Source organism: Kogia breviceps, chromosome 5 (genome assembly GCF_026419965.1).
Source record: "Kogia breviceps isolate mKogBre1 chromosome 5, mKogBre1 haplotype 1, whole genome shotgun sequence".
NCBI lineage: Eukaryota > Metazoa > Chordata > Mammalia > Artiodactyla > Physeteridae > Kogia > Kogia breviceps.
In genome coordinates, this window is record NC_081314.1 from 101,695,951 (window position 1) to 101,718,448 (window position 22,498).

At 40.4% G+C, this 22,498-nt stretch overlaps 1 protein-coding gene across 1 annotated transcript in view; it reads left to right on the forward strand.

The window, feature by feature from the left end:
• Positions 1-22,216, forward strand: part of IMPG2 (interphotoreceptor matrix proteoglycan 2) — a 69,184-nt gene extending 46,968 nt beyond the window's left edge. The window contains exons 11-18 of the mRNA XM_059064704.2: positions 7,789-8,092; positions 9,216-10,519; positions 11,138-11,357; positions 16,446-16,656; positions 17,967-18,155; positions 19,513-19,714; positions 20,172-20,251; positions 22,143-22,216. Coding sequence (XP_058920687.2) covers positions 7,789-8,092; positions 9,216-10,519; positions 11,138-11,357; positions 16,446-16,656; positions 17,967-18,155; positions 19,513-19,714; positions 20,172-20,251; positions 22,143-22,155 — 2,523 coding nt within the window. The 3' untranslated portion in view covers positions 22,156-22,216. The remainder of the gene's footprint in view (positions 1-7,788; positions 8,093-9,215; positions 10,520-11,137; positions 11,358-16,445; positions 16,657-17,966; positions 18,156-19,512; positions 19,715-20,171; positions 20,252-22,142) is intronic.
• The last annotated feature ends 282 nt before the right edge of the window (positions 22,217-22,498 follow it).

Here is a 22,498-nt window from a genome sequence, read left to right on the forward strand (position 1 = left end):
TCATAGGAGTTCATCCAAGGTGCGGTGGCAGGGAGTGGTGATCCACTGCGAACATGGCACATTCCGTTCCTTCTAATCCCATTCTACTCAGGGCTTCTGTAACCACAGATCTGTGATGATATCTTAGAACAATGTAAAGACAGGAATTTCTGCATAAGCCAGGGGTTGCAAACTGGAGACCAGCTGACTAGATCCAGCTATAGGCATGTGCTTTGGGGCCAATTTTTTCTTTTTTCAATATTTTTATAAATTTATTTATTTATTTTTGGCTGTGTTGGGTCTTCGTTGCTGTGCAAAGGCTTTCTCTAGTTGCGGCGAGTGGGGGCTACTCTTTGTTGCAGTGCGCGGGCTTCTCATTGCGGTGGCTTCTCTTGTTGCGGAGCACGGGCTCTAGGCACGCAGGCTTCAGTAGCTGTGGCTCGTGGGCTCATTAGTTGTGGTTCACGGGCTTCAGTAGTTGCGGCGCATGGGCTTAGTTGCTCCATGGCATGTGGGATCTTCCTGGACCAGGGCCCGAACCCGTGTCCCCTGCATTGGCAGGCCGATTCTTAACCACTGCACCACCAGGGAAGACCCCCAATTTTTTAAAAAGCCAATATTTAAAAGTAAGGAGATTTTTGCATAAAAATGCAGATTTCCAACTTCTTTTGAAAACCGGAAGATCTGACATCATTAGGTTTACATTTCCTGTTGCAGAAAGTGGCTAGAGCTTGGCTGAAAGAAGCTACCCCTTTAATTATGGCAAACACTGACTACCTGGACTCATTTGTTCATTTATGTTGCCTCTTCTGTGGTTTTATTTGCATTTAAGCCAACTCCTTAGTTTTTCAATTTGAGGAGACATTGCAATGTTAATGGGTGATAAAAAAACATGAAAGAAAAGAATGATTAATTAGAGGTGTCTGATTATTGCTCTTCTCCTCCTCCCCCTCCTCCCCTCCTCCTCCCCGTTCCCTCCTCCCCCTTCTCTCCCTTCTCCCCCTTCTCCCACTCTTCCCTCTCTATTCTTTAATAGAAATGAGATTTTTTTTATCAGATTTTATTTTTAGAAATTATTTTAGAGGTAAGAATGTTGGGATATTGAATTTGACACCTTTTGGCCTCCTGGTTTGGAAAATCACTTGTTGCACAGTATGCTTCCTGTAGCACTTAGCAAACTTTTCAGTTGGCATTAGCAGAAGTGAAACTGGCCAACATAATATTGAACCTGTTAATATTACTACATTGAACTAAAAGAAGAATTCATGAGTTGCATTTGTTACTATGGGAACATCTATTCATATAAAAATAAATAAAGTGTTATTCCTGGCATGTATGTGTTCATCTTTCAAAATATATGAGTGAGCCTCATTGCCCTGCCCTTTTTTTTTTACTGGGTACTTGTTTGGAATAGATGGTCTTCCTTCTTTATTTAAAAAGTCAAGTTGTTTACTTTCACATTTTATGTTGTTTACTTGTGGCTTAATTTTTATTAAAGATATTGTGTATTGTTTTAACTTTTATGAACTGAATGGGAGTTTAGTTTATAGGTATATCAAAATCATGTGTATTACTTGAGGATTTCTTTTTCATTGAGGATTCAGCTGCTTTTCTAATATGTGTCAGATCATAGGCTCTGTCTGATAAAACTCAGTTTCTTAAGTATAGGTCGAAGAGCTTAGCCGTCTCTCTTAGGATTTCAAAAAAATGCACACTTAGAATTTACAAGGATGTAAATATGCCTGACTCAGCTGGAAGCACAGGTGGCTTTAGCACATCTCTATAAGTGGTTTTAGGTAATTCAGAGGAAAACAAGTGAATTCCCTGGTATGGTATGACTCTCATCAGCGTACCAACATTTTTGAGAGACAGAACTTAGTATTGAGTATTGAGTAAATAGCCTTCTTACTTTTCACTGAATACATATATAGTTTTAGATAATAGAAAAAAAATGAGAAAGAAAGAAACTTTTCCTCATATACAAACAGCCTCCATATTCAACATCGCAGATGTTTAAATATTAGAAAATGGTTTTTCCTCCTTTCTCCCCTTTGTGTTCACCTGGGTCTTTTAGATTTGTGCATATATGCCAACCCGAATGAGAATAGACTGCCAAGTCTGCTAGCTCCGGTTTCTCCTCTGGAAATCCTTTTGCCCTCTGGGTTTATATACTTGTATGTATTCCTCAATGAACAGTCTGGTATAGTGAGTGAAGCACGGGGACCGAACTCTAGAAACTCAGAATCTGGTTCTGACTTTCTTTTCTCTATTTTTTGTGACTGTGGACATTTCACTTCTGTGAACCTCAGTTCCTTATTTTTGATAGGCAAGTTTGGACTAAATGATTCTTTAGAGTCTTTCTAGTTATAAAATTTGATAGTTTTGTTACATTCAAACATATGTACATGCTCAGCCCCACTTCCTAACATAAGATTTTTATAAACCAAAGGATGGCCTTATAAAGCACTGAGCCTTTGGCAAAACAAAAGCTTCTGTTTGTTTTACTTCTACATTCTGACTTCAGTTTGTTGTCTTTTCATTTATCTGGAATTGGGCTGTTGCTCTCTCCATCTGGTCAATTCTTTTTATTCTCCCTAGCTTTATTGAGATATAATTGACATCCAACACTGTATAAATTTAAGGTGTGTAATATGATGATTTGATACATATATATTGTGAAGTACTTATCACAATAGAGTTAGTTAACACCTCTGTAACTTCACATAGTTACCTTTTTTTTTTTGGTGGTGGTAAGAACATTTAAGATTTACTCTTTAGACACATTTCAAGTTTATAACACAGTACTGTTAACTATAGCCACCACATTGTACATTAGCTACCCAGAACTCATTCAGCTTTATAACTGCAAGTTTGTACTCTTTAACTGACATCTCTCCATCTCCCCATCCCCAGACTCTGGAAAACACCGTTCTACAGTTGTTTTTATGAGTTTGGCTTTCTCAGATTCTACATATAAGTGATATCATACAGTATCCTTCTGACTTATTTCACCTAGCATAATGCCCTCAAGGTCCATCCATGTTGTCACAAATGGCAGGATTTCTTTCTCTTTCATGGCTGAATAATATTCCATTGTATATATGTAACACATCTTTTTTATCCATTCATCCATCGATGGACACTTAGGTTGTTTCCATATCTTGAGTATTGTGACTAATGCTGCAGTGAACATGGGAATACTATAGATATCTCTTTGACACACTGATTTAATTTCCTTTAGCCATATACCCAGAAGTGGGATTGCTGGATCACATGGTAGTTCTATTTTTAATTTTATGAGGAAACGTTTTTTTTTCCACACACCATTGCCAGCACTTTTGTCTTTTTGACAATAGCCATTCTAACAGGTGTGAGGTGATATTTCACTGTGGTTTTGATTTGCATTTCCCTGATGATAGTGATGTTGAATATCTTTTCATGTAGCTATTGGCCATTTGAATATTTTCTTTCTGTTTTTCTCAGACCTCCTATGGATACACCTTCTCCACACTTCTTGCTGCCTGTTGTGGCAGAATTCTTAAGCTTGAATGCCTTCTCTTGATCTTGCAGTGCACCAGGCTAAGCACTGACAGCTTTCCTTTTGCGTTCCCAAAGGAAGTGCAAAAGCTTAACTTCGTTGTCTCTCCCTGGCCTATAGATAGATTCAGGCTGGCTTTTTGGGCCTGCTCTCTAGCTGTCTGCCAAAGTTCGCTCTCCCTGCCATGGGGAGTGCACACGAGGAGCTGGCCGTGGGGTGGAGGAGGTGCCTGTGGAGGTGAGGTGCCCATGGGCCAGTTGAGGGGGATCCATGGGAAAGGTGTCTTGGCAACTCGTGGTCAGGCCTCCTGGTGGAGTCAGTCATGCAGTTAGTAGGATCTACATCCCTGTGATACGTTCAGAGTGAGTCCTGGCCGCCGTTCTTTCAGCCACTTCCCATCCTCTGGTCACGCAGCTTACAACTCAGTTCTCTGGATAGAGTGAGAGAGAAACAGACCTCTTTAGCAAGGTCCTGCACAGCTGGGGAGGCCAGAGACTCACTCACATGCTCTCACTTTCCGCTGTGCAGAAATCATGTACGGAGAGGGTTTCTCTTGGCCCTGAGCTGTGCTGCCTTGGGGGAGGGATGAGGTGGGTAAAGGGAAACTGTTCCTCTTACACTCGCCAATGTGTCCAAAGTTGGACTTTTTTGCTCAGATGGTGTGTTTGGAGCTTCTCTGTTGGGACTCCTGGACTTCCACAAAGGCTCTGTCATTCGTGGGTGACTGTCTAAGTCATTGTTCTGCAGGGGCTCTCAGACTGTGTCCAACTGGAGCCAGTTCACGGGCCACCTCAGGGTCCACAGCCAGGACTGAGGTCTATATGCTTCTTACCCAGTGCATGGATGGGCTAGACTCCTTCTGGGTCCCTTGGTGTATGATGCTGGATCCCACAGCTCCCACAAGGCATTTTTGTCCATGGAGGATGCCAAATTGTTACTGTTGAAGGGGGAATACGAGTGGGGGATGTCTTACTCAGCTGACATCACTCTGGCCCATTCTTGAGGACCCAGAAAGTTTTAGACCCTCTAGTCAGAAATGTAAGGCAACTTTGTGTGTCTATTTGGTGCTGGGTTATATAGGAGCACTGTGTACACAGGTCAGTGATAGCAAACTGCCTTCACTAAATAGAGTTATATAAGGTTAACTTCGCTCCTTGTGATGATGTACTCTTAAAATATTAAAATTTACTAGAAAAATGCCAGAAATCTTTCCCCTGATTAGATCATCTTTTTGGCCTTACTCATGAATCAAGTCTTGATATCCTCATGTTCACTTCTGATGAGAGAATTCCCAAGAGGTAATTTCTTATCCTGAAATCGTGTTTTTTTTTTTTTTTTTTTAATAGATCATTTCCAGTTACATCCAGACTTTTGAGGATGGTCTTCCTCTTTCTTTGACATATATCTTGCCTTTCTCTACTTTCTCTATATATTTCATTTCATCAGACTCCAGTCACAGACTCTAGTCTAATGCTCAGATGTGTCTTCCTCTATTCCATTTTTTGACCAAAATCACACTGGCAAAAATATTCACTAGTATTGTGCCATCCACTTTTCATCACTTCCCTCTTAACTTTCTAGATTCTTTATTTCTAATCAAATTTAGCAGAACGATACCATTTTTGTTCATGTTGTTATTTTAATTGATTCTCATTCTTCCTTTTCTGGCTATTTGTATTTCATTACAAATTATGTAATCATCTTTTGACAGAAGTGATTCAAACTTTTGTAGATTTTAAAAATACATTGCACTACAAAACATGGCATGGCCAGGGTTTCAATAGTAACAGAACCACCTGTTCTGTTAAGGGGTTAAGGGAGTGAAAAAGGGATCTTGAAGTATGCTGAGACTAATAACAGTGAGAAGCCATTCCCGTCCATTGGATTATAGGGCAAGGGGAGGAAATGCAGTTACCAGAGCCCAGTGAGAGCTGAAGTTGCAATTGTAGAGGGACGCAGCTATGTCCGCAGTATTGAGGCTTGGAGGGAACTGGGAAGAAATACCCGAACCTCTCACTCTTCCTGTCCGTTGATCTTCTGCTTCTAAAAGTGTAAACTCAGACAGAAGACAGCTGGTAAGGGAGCAGGGTAATGAAATTATCAGGGAAGAGAAGGAGCTAGGGTGGTGGTAGATGAAAATAGCCAGCAGGATGGCCCACTTAAAATAGGACCTAATTAAAAGAGCATGAATAGGGTAGGAAGTGTTGGTGTCACTGAGTTCCACAAAAGAGAATTAGTTACTTGACTTAGTGGTTTTAGTTTAGAAATAGTAGATGAACCTGAGACTATCTCCATATATATGCAGTGGTCTACTGTGCATTTGTCACTAGAAGAGGGGATAAACTGGGTCATGCTCAGTGATTTCCTGCCTCACGTTCCCTCCCTTGTAACTGGGGGAGTGTGCTGTCTAAGGCTTCCTCACAGCTTCCTCACATGGACCCTTGATGGAGAGACAAGGGGAAGTGTGTAGGCAAAGCATAAAAGACTAATTAGGTCATGACATTGGGTTGAGTCCCTCCGTAGGCTAGTAGGTTGTTTAGTTCCTGACCGTGGACTGAAGTGTAGGTAGCCACCTTAAAATTGTGTGCTTTTGTTTAAAAATCACATTAGGCTCGAGAGTATATGCCACTGAAAATTCACTACCCTTGGCAGGAATCTCCTGGAAGAGCGGGGAGAGAATTCTATTCAGAGTTTCTTAGTTTTCATGGGCTTCATTTTGTTTATAGCTATTCCATGAATTCTAGTCTTCAGGCAGGTTTATGCTTGTGGAAAATTTCTTAAAGGTTCCAGTTGGTGAGAAATAGAATGATTTAACAACTAAAGAAGTATTTTAGAAACCCAGGCTGGAATAATACAACCAACATGTGATCAAGCTGCATCCTCTACTGAGGAGCTTTTAAAAGTACCATGTCTAGGTCCTACCCTCAGACCAGTTAAGTTGGAATCTCTGAGGTGTGGGGGCATGGGCATTGGGGTCTTTAAAAAGCTTACATGTGATTTAAAAAAAAAAATTTATTTATTTACTTTTGTGTTTTTTTTTGGCTGTGTTGGGTCTTCGTTGCTATATGCGGGCTTTCTCTAGTTGCAGCGAGTGGGGGCTACTCTTTGTTGTGGTGTGCGGGCTTCTCTTTGTGGTGGCTTCTCTTGTTGGGGAGCACAGGCTCTAGGCACATGGGCTTCAGTAGTTGCAGCACGTGGGCTCAGTAGTTGTGGCTCTCAGGCCTAGAGCGCAAGCTCAGTAGTTGTGGCGCACGGGCTTAGTTGCTCCGTGGCATGTGGGATCTTCCCGGACCAGGGCTCGAACCCGTGTCCCCTGCATTGGCAGGTGGGTTCTTAACCACTGTGCCACCAGGGAAGTCCTTGCATGTGGTTTTAATGCTATTTAGAGTAGAGAATGATTGATCTTTTCTATTTTCCTTTTTCAGTTTTTATCTAGGAAATATTTTGTGAATTCCTTCTATGCATATGACACTTCTTATTTTTTGTTATTCAGAATAGATTGGAATATATAAACTCCTATCCAGTGTTATGGCTGTTTTACCTATTAACATCATTAAACTTTTTTACATGGACTAATCTTCACAGGATTAAATAATTAGTATGTTCAATGGTTGTGTTTCTGTCTACTTTTCTATTCCTGAAGCTAAACTTTAAGATACGATTAGTACTATGTTAGTAAAAAGTCACTGGAAAGAGAAAATTTTATTTTGTAAGTGTGATACCAATTCACAGATGTTCCTATTTGCTCAAGGTAAGAGACCACATTTTGATGTGTTGCCATTTCTTATCAAAATGAAAGACCTTAATTTATTACCTTTCAGAATGATGAATAAAATTACTGATTGTTCTTTCTGCTGTGGGCAATGTGCTTAGGTCTTTGACAGCAAATTACAGTTAGTAACATCTATGTATTTAAAGTATTTAAGCTAATAAGACAGGGAAAGGAACCGTCTAAAGCAAGGAAAACAATATTTTCTCTCACAAACTCACTTTGTTTGGGATCTTTTAAATATATTATCTCATCTATTCCCACTTTCCAGGTGATATTCAAGAGATACATGATTTTTCTCTATATTTTCCAACTAATAAGTGGGTGAATTAGGATTTAATTATGAATCTGTTTGATTCTAGAGCCCATACTCCCCTTCCCTCCCCCAATATTACATTGCCTTTTTGTCCCTAGAAAATCCAGGAACGTAGATGGTATTTGAAATTATTTTTACTTGTTTCTTTTATCTATGATATGATTTAGCCTCTTTTTGCCCCTCCAGGATAATACCCCTCAAGCTGAATGGCCCTCAGCAGATGAACTCACCACGAGCAGTATTTCACCACTTGATTTCAGCTCTGGTCCTCCTTCAACCACTGGCAGGGAACTCTGGTCAGAAAGCCCTTTGGGTGATTTAGTGTCTGCACCCAAATCAGCCTTTCCCTCGAAGGTGAGCCTCAGTTCTTCCCCAGAGGTTTTAGAGGTTAGCAGCTTGACTCTTCATTCTGTCACCCCAGCAGTGCTTCAGACTGGCTTGCCTGTGGCTTCTGAAGAAAGGACTTCTGGGTCTCACTCATTAGAAGATGGTAAGGAATTCTAATGACTTTTTGTACTTCTTTATTTTATCAGATGACAAATGTTTTGAAGAGAGCGAGAGACTAGGGTTAGGAGAAAAGCATGGCAGCATTCATTAGGAGGAAATGTCTCGGGAAAGTTGTGTGAGAAAGGGACCAATCAGCTTTAATTGGTTGGAAGGGAGAGTCCAAATAGGTAAATAATTAGAAGTGAACTTATGGGCTGGGATGGGATCACCTAATTGATATTTTGAAGGTCCTGTTAAAGAATTTATCATTTAATTATATTACTATTTAAGAACTACTCTACTTACTTGAATATTTGAGTGGTAAACAAACAGCCTCAAAGAAGATTATTCCAGTATCTTTTAATAGGATTAATTGGGGGCCAGTAGAGATTTTTAGCTTGCATCAGGCTTGAGAAGGGGAAAACCTGAACTAGGGCAGCTACAGCAGAGATTAAGAAATGAAAGTCATGTAGCTGATTTAGCTGTTGTGGGATGTGACTCAGGGATGGAGTATATGAGAAAGAGGAAGATGAACAAAGATATAAGTAATGAGTCTAGGATTTTGAACATTGGCTGAACCTGAAGGCTGATGGATAATAAGCATAACACGAGGGAGTTCCCTGGTGGTCTAGTGGTTACGATTCAGCACTTTCACTGCTGTGGCCTGGGATCAGCCCCTGGTCAGGGAACTGAGATCCCACAAGCTGCACGGCGTGGCCAAAAATAAAATAAATAAAATAAACATGCCAAGGAGATGGGAATTCCTTGGGAATTTTCCTAGGGAATTTTCTTCCTAAGTTTTTACTAGATTCACTCTTTGTGGTCAGTATGGCTACCAGCAGTTCTTTATTTTCAGGGAGTAAAAAAAATCACGTGTCTGAAGATGAATTTTTTCAGTACCTGATGTCTTGTTATCCTCAGTTAAGGGGGTTATAATCATGAGTGACTGTACCATATCACAAAAACATAATCATACCTTCTTGTTGTTCACTGGATTTGGCAAAGTAAAAGTCAGCAACTGTCTGTTGTAATCTAATGCGGAAAAATGGGTAGCTGGTTTTATTAGGAGGGCTGGGAATATACTTTGGCATCTATGTAGATTAATTAATGGAAAACTCTATTTTTAGGATTAACTAAAGTTAAAGGGTCAGAAGATTTTCTTTCTATTGATCCACTGCCTTCAAGCCCATTTAGTCGTCCGGTGCCAAAAGAAATAATACCATCCATGGAAGACTCTGGGGTGTCTTTGACATCCTCACCGTATCCGGTCTCCTCTGTCACATTCGATAGTCTTGCTAAAGAAGTAACTACACCTCTTGGCATGGACTCTTTGGCCTCCAAAGTCAAAGGCCAATTAGAAGTGAGCACTTGGATGCCAGACACATCTATGGAGAAAGAGTTCATATTTGAGAGTGGTTTAGGTTCAGGGTTTGGGCAAAAGGTAGGTCTGATTACTTGGCCATGGAGCAAGACTTCATTAAAGAAGGGCACTGAACCATTTTCCAAGTCGTGGCTTGAAGTTGAGGATTCAGAGGATTTACTTTTGCCAACTGAGGATATAGATGAGAAACTAGTTATAGATGACAGAATAGATTCCATAGATCAAAGTACTGAGCATTCAAGATATGGGCATTTTGATAGATCCAGAAACTTTGCAGAGGATGAGACCCTTGGTGGACCTACTGTGTCCATCTTTACAGAGACCACAACTCAATCTGCATCTCCAGTTCTATCCAGGCACACATCAGAAGTACCTGACATTGACTATTATTCAATTACCAAATTACCTCCTCTACTGACATCTGCAGCAATCTCTGCTTCTACTGATAAACCAATTCAAGAAGAACCCTTTCTAAAGGAGGATATGGAACAAACTACAGGGTCATCCAACCGTGAATGGTTTGACAGCAAGATTTCAGTAGTGAAGCCAGATGTGCAACCTTTGTGGACCATATTGCCAGAATCAGATGTAGTTTGGGTAAGAACTTCTTCCCTAGGGAAACTGTCCAGAGACACATTGGCAAGTACACCACAGAGTACTGACAAGCTCTGGTTGAAAGCTTCCATGACACAGTCTACCAAATTGCCTTCAACCACAAGTTCCACCCTGTTGGAAGATGAAGTCATTATGGGCGTACAGGATATTTCATTAGAATTGGACCAGATAGGCACAGATTACTATCATCCTGAGCTAATCCCAGAGGAAAATGGCAAGGTTGGTGGTTATGTGGAAATGTCTACAAGTATTCACTCCACAGAGATGGCTATTGTGGCTCAGCCAACAAAAAGAGATGACTTGAATCATACCCAAGCCGCAGGAGCTTTGGTGGTTTTCTTCAGCCTCAGAGTGACTAACATGATGTTTTCAGAAGATCTGTTTAATAAAAACTCTTTGGAGTATAAAGCCCTGGAGCAAAGATTCTTAGAACTGGTAAGCATAAGAAGTGAAATACAGGCATTAGTGAATAATCGTGTATGAACCACCCCTCTTTCCCCCCAGAGCATAAGATCTGAGCCAAGGAAAGTGTGGTCTGCTATGGATTTTCATTTCCTATCATCTACAAATACTGTAATGGCCTAGGGTTCATAGGAAAAGAATGAGACAGGTGTATACAAGAAACGGAAAACACAAAATGGTATGAGCCACACTTGGATATTGTATTCTTGGATATTGTAACTTAGATACTGGATATTGTATTCTATAATTTCTGGGACTGATACAAGTTTAAGATTTATATTCACATTTTATTGTGAGACCAGTGCTTTGTGGGTACCTGTAATGCCTTCACTGTCATGATCCTTTAGTGAAACAGAGAGAATAAACTCTCTGATGTCTAAAACTGTCTGTGAGTTCCATGGGGTTCCTAAATAACACTGAAACCTCATGACTCACAAATAATTCACAATTCATACTTTTGTTGATGAACAGTTTAAATAACGTAAATAGAATACGATTTGGAAAAGTGGAGGGGTTCATCTTTGTTTTCAGTATGTATTGAACAAAATGCAAAACTTTGTCAATAAACTGACTAATTTTTGTGTATTGTAGCTGGTTCCCTATCTCCAGTCAAATCTCACTGGGTTCCAGAATTTAGAAATCCTGAACTTCAGAAATGGCAGTATTGTGGTGAACAGCCGAATGAAGTTCGCCAAGTCTGTCCCTCCTAATGTCACCAATGCTGTCTACGTGATTCTCGAAGACTTTTGCACCACTGCTTACCAAACCATGAACTTGGCTATTGATAAATACTCCCTCGATGTGGAATCAGGTAATCATATTAAATACTGTGGTGGTTTCTTAGTGGAACCTAGTTATTATTCTTGTGTATTTTCTTCTACACTGAGTCAAGATAAATTCAATACTTATAGGTAAAAGAGTGCTATATCTGACAAATTTTCCACATCTTGATAATTAGTAAAATATCTCTTCCAAGGATGTCAATATCATTCTCTTTTCAAAAGGATTGTCCACACTTGTTGTCTTTACATGTTTACCTCCCATTTCCTTTTCCACCTGCTCTATCTGGCTCTCTATTTTACTTATCCATGGATCTGTTCTTATTACATCTCTACTCTGCCTAGCCCAGTAGCTTGGCCTTTCTTGCCTTCTATGTTATTTTCCTATGTTGTTTTATCAATTTCCATTATTGTAAGCCTAATATAAATGTCAATAACTCTCTACATTTTTATATGCAGATCAGACTTATCTTGGAGCTCCAAAATCAGTATGTAACTATGTACTTGATTATCTCAACTTGGATATATTCTATGTATATCAAGCTTAGACTAAGCCCTTAGACTAAGACTGAGCCCTTGTTTTCCATATCTCCGTACCTTCCAACTAAATCTACCTTTCTCAGTTTTACTATCTTGATAAATGGAAGCTGTATCAACTCAGCTGCTGAAGCCAGAAACCTGGAAAGTCATTCTGATATCTGTTTCCATCACCCCTAACTTTCAGTCACTCTCCAAACTTACATTGATTCTGAATTCTAAATATATCTCAAATCTATGTGTTTTTCTCTGTCTTCACTTCCCCTACTTTAGGCCAAGCCATCATCATCTCTCATTTGGACCAGTTTCTCCACTACCTCTCTTTTTCCCTCACTCCCATACCCTCCCATTCATTCTCCAGACAGTAGCCAGGGTGCTCTTTCTAACTAATCAGATTATTTCACTTTTCTGCTTGAAATACTTTCAATGGCTGCCTGGTTCAGTAGCCACAGGCCTGGTCCCTATCTTCTTCCCCAGTATCGTCCAATGAAATTAACTTCTCTCCTCACTGTGTTCTAGTCAAACTAGCTCGTTTTGGGTTCCTTAAATTTCCAAAACTTTTCTTGACTTGAAGCCTTTTGCACATACTGTCTTCTTTGCCTGAATCTCTTTCCCATCTTGGCTGACTTCTGCTTACCCTTTATGCCTCAGTTCAAATGTCTCTTCCTCAGGACTTTCACTGATTCACCCATAATCTAGGTTGGTTCTTTTCCCTCTGTAGAGTTTATAACTATTGTAATCATGGTAACTTATGCACATACTTGCTAAATAGCTATTTTGCCCAGTTGAACTATCCACAAGAACTGAGACTTTGTCTGTTTTATTAACCACTTGGTAGCCAAAACCTCACACAGTATCTTGCATGTACAATGTACTCAGAAATACTGTGAATGAGTGAAATGAACCATTGTTTTTATTTGGAAGACTTGGATGCAGAGGGTACTGCTGGATCCTCAATCCTTTGTTCTTTTTTACCTTCTATATACTGGAGGACAGTGGTTTTGAGTAGGAGTAAGGTGGAATGTCTGGGTTTGTATTTCTCCAGTGCTTTTCACTCTCAAACTGGTTTGGAAGTCAGCCCTATTCTTTAACCGGGAAAGAAGCAAACATTCTTTCCTTTGAAATCCTTGAAGGACCGTTATTCACTGAAAGTGAGGAAAATGATTTAGCTAATCCCCCTATAGCCAAATCTCTTGCCACTTGAGTTCTTTAAGGACATTTGCACATTCTTTGCCGTGTGGTGTAGTGGAAGAAGCAATTAATTATAATTTGGAAGGCCTGGTTTCTTGCCCCTGCTCTGCCATTTATCATTTGTGTGATCCCAGATGAGCTGTTTTATCTCTGAGCCTTACTCCCTCATAAAACAAATGGGGATAATGTTACCTGGCCTATGTATTTCATGGGGCTATTCTAAGGATTAAACAAATAGCATGAATAAAAACATTTGACTAGCCATACAAATGCAAGCAGTGATGATTATAAAACTTTTGCAAAAGTCTACCCACTTATTTTTAAAGGAAAGTACATAAATAAGTGCATTTACCTCAGTTTTGTATGTAATTCACGTCAGCTGTATGCCAAATCATCCAGGTTTATAGGGTCACCTTGTTCCTTAATATTCAAATGAATTTGCATTAATCCCTCCCGTGTGCAGTGTAAAACCTGCATCCATGGTCCGCAACCCCTAATATCTCTAGGAATTATCAAGGAACTTAACTGTCTCTTAATCATCTCCAGCTCTGATTTCCTTCTGCTGAATTTCCAATCTCACATTTGTCTTGACCCTTGTGGTTGTTCTTTATGTTAATCCAACACAGATCATGGTCCCATGTTTTTACTTTCCCAAAGTACCTCTAACACAAGGCAGTTGACTCCATCAGATCTGTTGATGATATGAGGGTGATGGAGGAATTTTTATTGTAGCACAGGAGATGGGTTAAAAATATTACTGTCAGGCGTAAATATCCAAAAATTTCTCAGCCACCCTTTCAAAGGTGTCTTCTTTCTTTTTTTTTTTAGTACACGGGCCTCTCACTGCTGCAGCCTCTCCCGCTGCAGAGCACACGCTCCGGACGCGCAGGCTCAGCGGCCATGGCCCACGGGCCCAGCCGCCCCGCGGCATGTGGGATCCTCCCGGACTGGGGCACGAACCCGGGTCCCCTGCATCGGCAGGCAGACTCCCAACCACTGTGCCACCAGGGAAGCCCCCAAAGGTGTCTTTTAATGGCCAATTTTTTCTCCAGGACTAAGTCAGCTACCATGTTACTCTGGCCACTCTGGCTGTATTTCCAGACCTTCTTCGTATTTCCTCTACTCTCATTCTCTGGGACCCATCAATCCTTCTCTTAGCCTGCCCCTGGAAAACCAGAGTGTAATTCATTCTACAGTTTAGATCCCTGTCTCCCATCCCAAGATTAGCTCCAAGTCTACCTTTGTTTTCCCATAAAGTCATTAAAGTACTCTTCCAAACAAAGAGCTATCTATTCTGGGCCTCCACCTTTAACCTGCACAAAAGACTAGAAATCGACTTTAAAACTCCAGTATTTTATTCACATGGTTAAAATATTGGTCTTGGTCTCTCGCCTTGATCTGGAATCAAAAGGGAGCAACATGTATCTTTTTCCTGTTATGGATTCTGTTTTTCCTTTCCCTAGACACTCACCCACACCCATGGAATGGTCATAAAGTTTTAGAATTTTTAAATAGAATTTTCCTATTTCTTGTATATTTTTAGTTAAAAGCCTTCAGATTAAACTATTATTTTATCTGAAGGTTGGCTAAAGATAAGATTGACTTGTCTCTTGCTTAATTTGTTTTAACATGTAGTGTCTCAGAAATTCTTGAATTTCCATCAACAAAGGGGGACTGTTCAATATCATCCTTCCCACCTCCCCCATATACACTTCTATACCTCACTGCTAAGCCAGGATTAGATTATTTTCTGATTAAAAAGTCACAGAATGAATACCAGGGTAAGGATGTGAAGACTTAGGAAATACACAGTCGAATCCTGCTGTGTAGTTCCCTTGTAGAAACTGCCGTCTGTCAGCACATTTGTGTGCTCTTCTTGTTATATGAGCATCTTATTATTGGTCTCCTGTATTAGTTTCCTAGGGCTGCTGTAACAAAGAACCACAAACTGGGTGGCTTCTAACAACAGAAATTTATTCTCTCATAGTTCTGGAGGCTAGAAATCCAAATCAAGGTGTTGGCAGAGCCGTGTTCCCTCTGAAAACTCGAGGAAAGAATCCTATCTTGCCTCTTCCTAGCTTCTGGTGTTCACCAGCAATCCTTGACACTTCTTGGCTTATAGATGCATCACTCCAATCTCTGCTTCTGTCTTTGTATGGCCTTCTTCACTGTGTGTCTGTGTCTCTGTGTCCAAATTTCCCTCTTCTTATAAGGACACCAGGTATTGGACTAGCAGTAACCTAATCCAGTATGACCTCATCTTAACTTGATTACATTTACAAAGACCTTATTTCCGAATAAAGTCATATTCTGAGGTTCTGGGTGGACATGAATTTTGGGGGGATACTATTCAACCCAGTATCTCTCCCCATTCCTACATAAGGCTAAGAAAGATCCGCTGCAGAGATCCTACAAACTCCAAGGCCACAGATTCGTGCCAAATGTCTTTAATTTTCACAGTAGCAAGAAAATCATTGACTCTGAGAGCAATATTAATTTATCTGGAAACTGAGAGACTATGCTCTTCATTTTTTAACCTCCCCTTTGTCTTCTGGCTAATTCTTATGCTTTTTCATACAGATGAGTTTATGGGTCATTTACAGTTATTTCCTCTATTTGTGGTATCTTTGTCACCATTTGCAATTCAGAGATTGTCATTCACCAGTGAAGAACATACAGTGGAACCATGGTAGGATGGAAGACCCATCCATGGTCAATGTCTTTTATCATTTTTGACTGGTTTGTGTCCTAATTAATTTTTAAAAATGTCACTTCCTCTCATCCCATCAATGAAAAATGAAATTACTGAAGCTAAAATACTGTTGGGAATGGCCTGAGGAGGTGCAGGGCTGATTTGTTTTTCTGACATTAGCTTTCGCTAATCTCCAATGTTCTTAGGCTGCTCTTATTGGGCATACCCATCCCTGAGGCTTCCACCAGTTCTCTGGATACTGTCTCTGCATCCGTGTTCTCAGTGGGGTGGGCTGGGGGTGGGGCATGTAGCATCATGTGCAGAGTGGAGGAGGATGACAGAAGGATAGGGTTGGTGGAAATGAATGGTACATGAAAACTGTTTAATTTAGATCTACAATTACATAGATTTTAAAGCTTCTACATGCTTCCTACGTAAAACAGGTAGAGGCTCACCCAGTTCATTGGGTTTTATGGTTTGGCTCTGAGTTTCAGAGAAATTTGACAAAAGCTCATCAATCAAGGATGAATCAGAAATTTTTTGTGGTGTGGATGGTGGTGTCGTATTTCAGTGATTCAGGAAGGGGGTTGGATGTTCACAGTACTTTGGATGGGGGAGCCTTAGTGGAGGGGTTTCATGTACCCCAATTCCTGTGTTTTGCCTTTCCTTGTATCATTTTCTGGTTTGCTTGATGTTTTAGGTGATCAAGCCAACCCTTGCAAGTTTCAAGCATGCAATGAATTTTCTGAGTGTTTGGTCAACCCCTGGAGTGGAGAAGCAGAGTGCAGATGCTACCCTGGGTACCTGAGTGTGGAAGAACTGCCCTGTCAGAGTCTCTGTGACCTACAGCCTGACTTCTGCTTGAATGATGGAAAGTGTGACATCATGCCTGGGCATGGGGCCATTTGTAGGTATGCTGTAGTTAGAGATTTTGGCTTCACAAGATTAGAGATACTTCCTCGGAAGAAAAGGGATCTGCGCCTATGATGTTAGGACGATCACAACAATATTTATTATAGAAGTTATATCTAGGAAATAGATGGGTGCCATCTAGTCCTCCTGTGAGGACTGAGTCAGTTTATAGGTCTGAATTATACCCAGTTCAATGGGTTATTTTATCTTATGCTCTTAGGGAGCTGTAAGAAAAACATTGCCTAGCGTCCTACGGAGAGTACTTAGAGTAGTTGGGGATTTTTGTGTTATGGTTCTTAGTGGTGATAACAAGGCAATTGGTGATCAAATTAGGTTTAGGCATATGATCAACACTTTACACTGTATCTGAAACAGAGGAGTTTTACTGTTCTATTTGAATTATGTTCTTAACAGCTTTGGGCTGCTCTTGGTCCTACTGAATATTCAAAAATAAAGAAAAGCAAGTATTTAAAATTGTGACAAATATATTTTAAGTATCTAAGATCTATTGTTTAAAGGTAGAACCAAAGAAAATGCAGCAGGCAAATGAGCAGATTCAGGTAGCCTTCCCTGGTCACTCCCCTTAAAAAGAGCAGAGCAAGTCAACCTCCCAACCACATCCAACCAAAGTCACATGGTGTGAAAGGAGAGAATGCTGAGAATAAGCCGGGGAAACATCAATAAGAGGACAATTTGTGAATTTCGAAAAGGGCGAATGTTGGCATAGATGCCAAAAACAGAAGAAATAGGTGGAAATGATTTACACTTTTCTATGCGTAAAGTTTAGCTGGAAAACTAAGAGGAAAAATAGTCTCTTGATTTCCAGAGAAATGAATATAATTTTGAAAAGCAGTGATTGCTGCTCTGGGAATTGAAGATATTTTTGCACAGGTGGGTGGCCTTGGGGTTTGGAGGATCTCTGCAGTGTGATGGAAGGATGTGAGGAGTCTAAGGACCTGGGTTCTAGACCAGCTCTGTTGCTGACTAATTGTGTGATCCAACACCAGTCGTTTTCCTTCCCGGGCCTGTTTTTCATTATCCATAAATAAGGAAGTTGACTTTCTTTAAGTCTAGTCAGTCTTTTATTCAGTCGTTACAAGTAGTCATTGAGGACCTCCTGGGTCTGTGCCAGGTCTCCTGCATAGCCTTAAATCTTACCATTTAACCTGTATATTTACCTCTTTACTGAAGCTTCATGTGGTCAGCATTTATTTCTCTACCTGTTCTCAGTCCCACTGTAGGTTCTGCTGTTACTTGTTACTTTCAGCAGAGTGATTCCATTTTGGGGCTTGGTCCCTTCTCGTTCCAGGTGCCGGGTGGGTGAGAACTGGTGGTATCGAGGTGAACACTGTGAGGAGTTTGTGTCCGAGCCCTTGGTGATAGGCATCACCATCGCCTCCATGGTTGGACTTGTCCTCATTTCTTCTGCTTTCGTCTTCTTCATCATCAGGACTCTTCAAGCTCAGTATGTTAGGAGAGAAAGAGAGAGACCCTTCAGGTAAGTAAGGACAGTTGCTCTCTGCTGGACTAAAATATTCCTTTTATTCATTCATTTTGTACTTCCTGTGTGCCAAATACTGGAAAGGGTCAGCGTGGAGGGGAGAGGGCTATAAAGTTGAATAAAGATGCGGTCCCTGTCCTCAAAGTGTGTCAGATTGGAAACAAACATAAGCAACAGTTTGAACAAGGTGCTAGGGTGCCTAGATGAAGAATGAATTTGTTTTGCCTAGGGGGGGACATCTTAGAAGTTTTAATGATGGCTATGGTATTTAGCTGGACCAAAGAGTAGATGTTTGCTGCAGGGGGTGGGTGGGATACTTTCTAGCTAGTTGAATGAACATTAGCACAGTCAGGGGGACATGCATGAATCTCACTGCACACTGAAGGTCACGGTGGGGGAGGGGTTGGAAGGGTGATAGAGATGAGGGGAGGCCCTATGTGAGGACCAGATCTGTTAGTTCCCCCTTTGGCTCATTCCATGGTAATTAGCCAGACTTTAAATCTAGATAAGAATCTGACAAGAAATGGAATCTGGTTCTCTTTTTAGTTAAGCATAGTTTCATTAACAAAGGAAATAAAACTGGTTCTACTTGCTAGACTAGCGATCCAAGGACCTTTTGAGTTGTAATATGGTCACAATCCCCAGCTGTACTTTGCTTCTGTGCTTCCAGGTCTGCTTCAGGTCTAGCTTACCTCCCCTCATCGTCTGGCTTAGGCTCAGGAGGCACCTCTCCTAGGTTCCTAGAGCACCCAGGACATAATTCCATTATTGTTCTTATACTTTTTATTGGGTCTGACTTTGCATTAGACTGCAGTCTCATTCTGGAGAGATTCCAACAATTCTTTGTATTGTCAGCATCTAGAATGTTCCTAGGCATATAATCAATGCTCAGCACATATTTGTAGACCTGAATTGAATTTAATTGAAGCCCATTCTCCCCTGTATTTTTATTTCTAGTAGATTCTTTGTGTGGTTACACACTGATTTTGATTTGTCTACCCTGGGAATAATGGAGCTGTATTCATTTAATGAAATACTATTGGCAGACATATTTCCCCATCAACATTTATTGGGAGCCAGGCACTGTGGGGCAAATAAAGATGAAGGAGACATGGAACAGTTCCACAGGCACTTACCAGATAGTTGAGGAGATAATAACGATAACACGTGGTAAATAATTTTTGAGATTGATCTGGATATTTTTCACAGTCACCTCTCCTCGTCCCCCATTTGTATCCAGTTAGCCTCTTTTTCTTCCTCAACAGAAATCTTGCTCCAGGTAAATAGTCTTCCAAGTAGTTGAACATCCAAAGAAGAACCTGATTCAATCATACTTTTCTTTTTGTGGCTCCAGCAGGCAGCCTGACAGCCTCTCATCAGTGGAAAGAGCTGTAAAGCACAACCCCATGTTTGAAAGTCACGGGGCTGATCTCGAGCAGTACGAAGGACCCTACCCTCAGCGGCCCTTCTACAGCTCCACAGGCAGAGAGATGATTGCTGGTCTGAGCAGGGAAGAAATCAGACAAATGTATGAGAACAGTGAGCTTTCCAGAGAGGTAGGAAACTTGGATTTTCTGTTGCTGGTGTGTGTGTGTGTGTGTGTGTGTGTGTGTGTGTACAGTAGGTTGCAAGAAAGGTTGAAAATTATTTCATGATTAGTTTTTTATCTCATGCTATCTCCCAGTTGATGTGATATGTAGAGGGTATACAATTCTGCACTGTACCTTATTTCCCACCCAGTGGGTCCTTTATCATTAACAGCAGACGCTCTCTCCCTCCACGCCCCCCCCTTAGAAATATATGTCTGGGTTATTCAGGGCAGTTCCTGTAGTAGCCACACCTTCCATTTTTCTGAAAAGGCCATTGTTTTCTATAGCTCTCCCCTGGATAGTTCAGAAAGCCACAATCTCTTATAAAAATTAGACCTCTTTTTAAAAAAGCTGTTACAGTTTTTCTATGCAATGTAGAAAAACTTTCTTTTCCTTTTCTTTCTTCTTCTTCTTTTTTTTAAAGGAAATTCAAGAAAGAATGAGAATTTTGGAACTGTATGCCAGGGATCCTGAGTTTGCAGCTTTTGTGAGAGAACATCAAATGTAAGCGTTTGAGAGAGAGCCCCTACCCAGATTCTTAAGTTTGCCTTAGAGTAGTGCCACAAGCACGAACACTTAATTGCTGTCCCTGTGACATGGGTTTTGTTGGTAACCAATGTTTGTTGAGTTCTTTTCAGTTAATACACATCCACACAGATTACCTCATTTATTCCTCCTAATGCCTTTATAAGGTGAATGTTTCTTATTTAAGTTTTATGAATGAGGAAAGGAAACCTCAAAAAGATGGAGGAACTTACTCAAGATCACGATGACAGCAAATGCCGGAGAAGATTGAAAACGAAGACCCTCTGTTCTGGCCTAGAGCTTCCTGGCTCTGTCATATTTTCTTATTAATATAGATGTCACCCATTTGAGTAGCCATAAATCCTCACATATTTTAACATATACTTCCTTTTCCATCTCTGTAGATACTTGTAAGTATGCTTTGAATGAGACAAATCTCATTAAAGTGTGTCTCTTGCTTTTATTAAGTTCATCTTTTCTTTTTTTAAAAAACATTTTTTTTATTGGGCTATAGTTGTTTTACAATGTTGTGTTAGTTTCTACTGTACAGTGAAGTGGAGTTCCCTGTGCTATACAGCAGGTTCATCTTACTTTTCAATCTACCTTTTTCCATTACTTTTTTCAGCATGCATTTTGGGCAAGTGTCTGTAGTTTTTTTCCCCTTGTTCCTCAGGATCCGTAATCAGACTTAGGTTACAAAAATAAAATAATCTTGTGAAGAGAACATTTATAGATGTTACTTGAGTGTAGTGGGTGGGATTATAATTTGGCTTTGATATTTGGTCCTACAGCTGCCCTTGAGGTCAAAGGTGCTTCCTCATGGATGGGTCTCACCCAGGCCAGATGATGGCACCAGGTTTTTAGAAGAGAAAAACCAGAGCAATTCATGCCTGCTTATAGAAGAAATTGATAAAGGGTCAGGATAACACATGTGGTTCTGATTGGAGGCACTGATTTGGAGCCCCTTTGCTCCAAATCCCCTTTCTCTGATAGGCAGCCCCTCACACATGGTTCCTCTGATAGGAAGGGACGAATTGACATCAAAGGAAACTAAAGAAGACGCTTTTCTAATTCCATTTGCATGGTAGAGACTCCTTTAAACATCTGACTTAGCCCATGGGAGTTGCTGCCAACCTTGCTTGAATGCTATCAGAGCAATATTACTGGGACTCTGCCTTTTAGACCAGGATACCTGCTAATCTCTGTATCTCTAGCCAGCAGATGGCCTATGGCTCCACTTCCATGGTATCCAATAGAAAGAACATGACTGATGTTATTTATCTTTCCTAAGACCCTTTTATAAGCCCCTCAGAGCCATCTGTGTTCCATGAATTACAAATGCATCTCATCTAGGCTAAGAAATCCAAAGAAAGGATCCAGGAGAGCCTAATTAGGGACAGACAGATGGACTGCATGTTTCACTTTGTTCTGGTAAACTGTTTGGCATTAAAATATATATTAAAAAATTCATGTAACAAAGAAGATTTATACAAGAAGATCCAGTGAAACAAAAGAATATTCACACAGACACTATAAGGGCATTGTTCATAGTGGGAAGATGGCATTGAAAAAATGTTAGGTACATAATCCATACAACATTTTCAGTTTTCACATAGTCCGGAGTTTTCATCTACCAGTAGCTCAAGAAAATATTAATGGACTTGATTTAGGATTTAGTAAAAGTATTACATAGTCTCTGTAGATTGGATTCTTTATTTTTAACTTAGCAAAGCCACAGGACAGCTTTCCTGCAAAGAAAGAAGGTATTGGTGATTTTAGGACTATAGCTTGATGATATATTACAACAAAAGTGCATTTCAGTACATTCTGGATTTTTTCAATTAATTGCTCTTTGTTTTTTTCATGGCAGGGAAGAGCTTTAACCAAAACTCCTATTTTGCAACTGATTAGAAGCCTAGCGAAGATGGAGATCACTCATTATCTATGTCATATAATTAACTTGGATTTGGAACTCTGTGGGAAGAAGAGTTTTCTATCAAAAAAATTAAATTTGGGACACATATATTTTTCTAGTTTAAAATTTTAGAATATAGTAAGAGATGTGATGGTTTTTATATCCACAAAGACCAAAAGCTGTATTTAAAGGGAATCAAAACTGTATGGGGCTTCCCTGGTGGCACAGTGATTAAGAATCCACCTGTCAATGCAGGGGACATGGATTCCAGTCCTGGTCCGGGAAGATCCTACGTGCCGCGGAGCAATGAA